General features: G+C 41.4%; 1 protein-coding gene across 1 annotated transcript; it reads left to right on the top strand.

The window, feature by feature from the left end:
- The first annotated feature begins 732 nt into the window (after positions 1 to 732).
- On the top strand, positions 733 to 1,677 carry LOC136175861 (olfactory receptor 51I1-like). The gene has a single exon (XM_065946056.1). It carries the CDS (start codon positions 733 to 735, stop codon positions 1,675 to 1,677), a length of 945 nt encoding a protein of 314 aa, XP_065802128.1.
- The last annotated feature ends 4,700 nt before the right edge of the window (positions 1,678 to 6,377 follow it).

Raw genomic sequence — 6,377 nt, 5'->3', positions numbered from 1 at the left:
AAGAGAAGATAAACATACCAATCTTAGAGGAAGGGTAGGTCAGGAAAGCAGTGAGGAAGGAAGAGCTAATAAATAAATAGAAGAAGATGAAAGAATGGCTAAAACTTTGAAAGCAAGATCATGGAGTGAGAAGGTAAGATTATTGGTAGGTGAAAGGCCATGGTCAGAAGCTAAAAAATAAATAAATAGAACTTAAAACTTCAAAGTGATAAGGAGGTTGACGAGAAGTCTGAGTAAAGTTACTGACGCTGTAACTTTCTAGCTGTAGAGGTTTCATCTTTGTCACCTACAAAAGGGTTCCCAGAGACAAGGACCGTGTTTCCTTTTCCGTGTACATCCTAATTTCTAATTTTTTCCCAAAATTTCTAGAATATCGTTTCTAGGGTGAGATAGTGAAGTGAAGGAACACTGGAGTTTTAAGTGAGAATTTGGAAACATTCTCATATAATCTCGTGTCCTGTCACCTTGCTCTTGCTCACTTCTTCATCAAACTTTCATGGAGTTTAAAACATGGTCGTGAGAGGGAGCTGGGCTCTGGTGAGTCAGAGATGAGTAGAACTCAGTTGTTATCCTCAAAGAGCTCATGGTCTAATGGAGGAAGTATGACCAGAAGCCAGCACTTTCAATCTCTGACCTTTTGTGTTGGAGACAGGATGTCTGAGAAAGAGTGACGAACATTCCCACACATGCTCTTGGGCATATCCCCCATCTGTGTTTTTACATCTGCCTGCCATGTTGGGCCTCAATGGCACCCTCTGCCAGCCAGCCACACTCCAGCTAACAGGCATCCCTGGGATGCAGTCAGGTCAAGCCTGGGTTGCTCTGGTTTTCTGCATCCTCTACCTGATTTCCATCATTGGCAACCTCACCATCCTTGCTTTGGTGATTCGAGAGCCTTCTCTACACCAGCCCATGTACTACTTCCTCTCTATGCTCTCTCTCAATGATCTGGGAGTGTCCTTCTCTACACTTCCCACCGTGGTTGCTACTTTCTGTTTCAACTATCGTCATGTTGACTTTGATGCCTGCTTAGTTCAGATGTTCTTCATTCATACTTTCTCTTTCATGGAGTCAGGCATACTGCTGGCCATGAGCTTTGATCGTTTTGTGGTTATTTGTGACCCACTACGCTATGCAACTGTGCTCACCAACAACCGCATCTTGGCTATGGGCCTGGGCATCCTTGCCAAAAGTTTCACAACTCTCTTCCCTTTCCCCTTTCTGGTGAAGCGACTGCCCTTCTGCAAAGGCAATGTTTTACATCACTCGTACTGCCTCCATCCAGATCTCATGAACGTGGCATGTGGAGATATTCATGTTAATAACATCTATGGGCTCTTTGTGGTTCTTTTCACCTACGGCATAGACTCAACATTTATCCTGCTTTCTTATACATTGATCCTGAGAGCCATGCTGGCAATTGCATCCCGGAAGCAACGGTTCAAGGCTCTCAACACCTGCATGTCCCACATCTGTGCAGTCCTGGTTTTTTATGTGCCCATAATCGCTGTCTCCATGGTCCACCGCTTCTGGAAAAGTGCCCCACTTGTTGTTCATGTCATGATGTCCAATGTCTACCTGTTTGTACCCCCCATGCTCAACCCCATCATCTACAGTGTGAAGACAAAAGAGATACGCAGAGCGATCCGTCAAGTCTTTTGTAAGTCGTGGGGCTGAGGAATGCTGCAGACCCTGAGAGAACCATTTAGGAGGAAGGACTAGGACTTTTTCTGACTTTAGGTATGTTCAACAAGGAAAAGAACCAGGATCTTGATAGTTGTGAACATGAAGCTAATAAAAGAATATCAGACTCAATAAAATGGCATGTGTCTTGAACACTTACTCTATGAAAATGTTTGTGCTAGTTGCTAGCAATGTTATAATGATGAATAAGACATTCTTAAGAGATAGATGTATCAAGGGAAAAACATAAAAAATTAAAGATGCCCTGAAATATATTTGACATATATGAAAATATTGGAAGCTCTACAGCCAATTATCCTGGAGGACAATTCTGCTACTACCAAGAGTGAGGAAATGATTCACTGAAGATGAAATTCAGTGGAAATTTGGTGCTTCGTGGGGTGGAAAAGGGCACTTTGCATGTGGCACTAGTAATAAAGGACCTGCCTACCAATGACGGAGATGTGGGTTCAATTTCTAGGTTAGGATGATCTCCTGGAGGAGGGCATGACAATTCACTCCAGTATTCTTATCTGGAGAACCCCGTGGGCAGAGAAGCCTGGTGGGCTACAGTCCACAGGGTCACACATATTTGAACACAACTGAAACAACTTAGCACGCTTGGAGGAGAAAGGGCCCATTGGTTTGTGGAAATCAAAACAATTTTTTCTTTGTTTGTGAGGTAGACTATGAAGGAAGAGAAGGGTTATGGTCTTTTGTCAGGGTTGCAGAAAGACAGAAAAGTAATGATCTTGGCATAACAAACTGCTTGAGAAAAAAATATTTAGGCATGTGTATTTAGACCTTCACTACTCCCAGTGTGGTCCAGTGAACAACAGCATTGTTATATCTGGTGGTTTGTTAATGAAACAGAATCTTAGCCCCTGAACAAGACCTACTGAATTCAAATTGCTTTTAATAAGACCTTGGGGGTGTTTAAAGGTTGAGAGGTATAGTGTTTCTCTTTTTTAACCCCTCTAAGTTTTGGGGTATCTAATATGCAACAGAAATAACAAAGGTCATGAATAATAAGAGTCTGAAAAACTAGTTCTCAAAGTGTGATTCCCAGACTAGTGTCATCAGCCTTGGTTGGGAAATTGTTAGGCATAAAAATTCTCACGCCTTTGCTCAGATATCCTGATCAGAAAGACTTAGGTGGTGAGGTCCAGCAATATGTATTTTTAATAAGCCCTCCAAGCAAATCTGATATATATTACAGGTTGGAAACCTTTAAACTAGAATATTGGTCTAGACTATTTGGGAAAATTGCAAATAGCTTTGTTTAGACAAAGGGGAGGTTTCACATTAAGAAGCTCTGGAAACAAGATCGATCCTGAGAGAATGCCTAAGATTGTGTGTGTGCGCTGAGTCAAACCAGACTCTTTGTGATCCCATGGGTTGTAACCTCTCCAGGCAAGAATAATGAAGTGGGTGACCATTTCCTGCTTCAGGGATCTTCCAGACCCAGGGATGGAGCCTGATCGAGTCTCTTGCATCTCCTGCATCAGCAGGTGGATTCTTTATCAGTGAGCCACCTGGGAAGCCTACGCTTGCAGGCAATTTTTATTTTTTTATTTTTTTTCATATATTTTTATTAGCTGGAGGCTAATTACTTTACAATACTGTAGTGGTTTTTGTCATGCATTGACTTGAATCAGCCAAGGATTTACATGTATTCCCCATCCTGATCCCCCCTCCCACCTCCCTCTCCACCCGATTCCTCTGGGTCTTCCCAGTGCACCAGGCCTGAGCACTTGACTCATGCATCCAGCCTGGGCTGGTGATCTGTTTCACCCTAGATAATATACATGTTTCGATGCTGTTCTCTCGAAACATCCCACCCTCGCCTTCTCCCACAGAGTTCAAAAGTCTGTTCTGTACATCTGTGTCTCTTTTTCTGTTTTGCATATAGGGTTATTGTTACCATCTTTCTAAATCCCATATATATGCGTTAATATACTGTATTGGTCTTTATCTTTCTGGCTTACTTCACTCTGTATAATGGGCTCCAGTTTCATCCATCTCATTAGAACTGATTCAAATGAATTCTTTTTAATGGCTGAGTAATATTCCATGGTGCATATGTACCACAGCTTTCTCATCCATTCGTCTGCTGATGGGAATCTAGGTTGCTTCCATGGCCTGGCTATGACAAACAGTGCTGCGATGAACATTGGGGTGCACATGTCTCTTTCACATCAAAACCACAATGAGGTACCATTACACGCCAGTCAGGATGTGGCTCCTATCCAAAAGTATAGAAACAATAAATACTGGAGAGGGTGTGGGAAAAAGGGAACCCTCTTACACTGTTGGTGGGAATGCAAACTAGTACAGCCGCTATGGAGAACAGTATGGAGATTTCTTAAAAAACTGGAAATAGAACTACCATAGAACCCAACAATACCACTTCTGGGCATACACACTGAGGAAAGCAGGTGAATTTTAAAGCTGGAAGAAATTGAGTGCCTGACAACCAGGTGAAAGCGTTGGTGGTAAAAGTATATACAGACCTATAGCCTCTTATCTCCACAAGGGGGTGCACATGGAACACAGAAATAACTGAAATGGGATGAACAGTCTCCAGCCTCTTCACTAGCACTCAGGCTCCTGCCCCACCACTAGATTCCTTCTTTTCTCCCAATGTCCACCTGCTAAGATCTCAACTAACCTGAAATCCAAAATTCAGGTAAAATCCAACTAGAAGGCTACCCTCTAAGTAAACAAGATATAAAGGGGAAAATAATCAGTTGGGTGGTACACCAAGATACAGAATCTTGCAAGTGTTCTTGGGATGAAAGTTCAATGCATACAAGTCTCTTGATCAAAACCTCTTCTGAGACTTTGTTGTTTTCTTTTTGTGTGTGTGTGTAGCAGAGTTTTATTCAAGTATTGTCGACTACAAATTGGCACTTACCAAGAGCATTGGCAATGACTGAACAACAAACGCATTTGCCATCTACCCCTACAGAGATTGAACACGGTGCTGCTTATAGTTGTTGACCTTCAGCAACCCCTGAGGGAGTTCAGGGTGGAGTGAGGCACTCTGTACACCAGGGAATCTGGTGGGACAGGTCTTTGGATAGTTGGATGTTTTTAGGAACAGATTTTATGATCTCAATCCTTACATCTCCTCATATCTAGAGAAGCAGTAAATCCCTTCATGGTGACATCAGATCCTCATGACTAACAAAAACCTTTTGTAAAATGAGTGCCTCATGGCATGGAACTGCCCCTTCACCAAAACCTTATAGATTGACTTCCCCCACTGCCGCTTTGGAGTCCCTCAGAGCTATCTGAAATGCTGCTTCCCGGGCTGTGGTGCTCATTTTGCCCCAAATAAAACTTAACTCACAACCCTCAAGTTGTATACCTTTTTTTTTCTCTTAGTCGACAGTATGAGAAGGGACAGAGAAATCTTCTGACATAGACATCAGAAGGGGGACAGAGTGCCCCCCTCTCTAGTGTTAGCAAGGGAGTTATATACTTTTAAAATTAGTTATTCCAATAAATCAAAAGAATCTCTCCAGGTTGTAAAGATCTTACTAGACCCACCAGGAAGGAGAAACTGTCCTCAAGCAGGATACATTGTTGTTATGTAATCCTTAGTACAGAGTTTAAACTGAGTTGTTGACTTTGTTGTTTTCTACAAACTCCATTCACTTCCTTCTAAAGTGTATATTCCTTTTCTAAAATGAGAAATTCTTAATGTGATTGTATTTTTCCACACCAAACATGTAACTGCATTGTGCACATCTTTTCTTTGCTCCATTGAAAAAAATTTTTTTTTATTTAAACAACACAAGACAAATTTATTTCCCAATTTAAACCCCATGGGGGCAAGGTGTTTCATAATTTTTTCATAAAGGAAGTGAAAGTGATAGTCACTCAGTCAAGTGCAACTCTATGAGACCCCATGGACTGTAGCCCACCAAGTTTCTCTGTCCATAGGATTCTAAAGGCAAGAATGGAGTGGATTGCCATGCCCTCCTCCAGGGGATCTTCCCAATTCAGGGGTCAAACCTGTATTTCCTGCATTGCAGGCAGACTCTTTACCACCTGAGCCACCAGGGAAGCCCTAACTTGTAATAGATCCCTTTTGTTGGGATTTGCACAAACATTATGTTTGGCATTATCACTCTTGGAATGAACAAATACTATTTCCCCTGACTTCTTTTCTCATAAAATAGTGGCAGACACTAAATCTTGAAAGAAGACTTTTCAAAAGTTAAAAAAGAGATAATGAAATGATAGACAAACCTAAAATCTTACACCTACACAGTGTTTGCTATGCCCAATTCATGTGAGTTAAATCAACAACCAAATGACTAGTTAAATAAATGAAAGACTGTATCAAGGATGATGCTTATTCCCCATTATGCTGCCTCTAGCGACATAGTTAGAGACACTTCCCTCTGGTCTTCTCAAAGCCTACATTCTCCTCACCAGGAACTTATCCTCAATCTGAGGCACCATGTAGGTCTGTCTATTCTCCATAATTCTATGACCTTATTCACAAGACTGCTTTCTTCATTCTTTTTAATTTTATCTTCTCATTCCTAATCCATTAATTTTTACCTAGTAGATTCTACAATCATGAAAAGTAGAGAGTTTTCAAACTGTCTCTCTAAGATACATCAAAGTTCCACATGGAGAAGAAAAATTTTCTTCTATGTCTATATTCTGTTTCTATC

The sequence above is a fragment of the Muntiacus reevesi genome, chromosome 9 (genome assembly GCF_963930625.1).
Source record: "Muntiacus reevesi chromosome 9, mMunRee1.1, whole genome shotgun sequence".
NCBI classification, from domain to species: domain Eukaryota; kingdom Metazoa; phylum Chordata; class Mammalia; order Artiodactyla; family Cervidae; genus Muntiacus; species Muntiacus reevesi.
The sequence above is the reverse complement of the archived record's forward strand: the minus strand, read 5'-3'. Positions and strand labels throughout refer to the sequence as shown.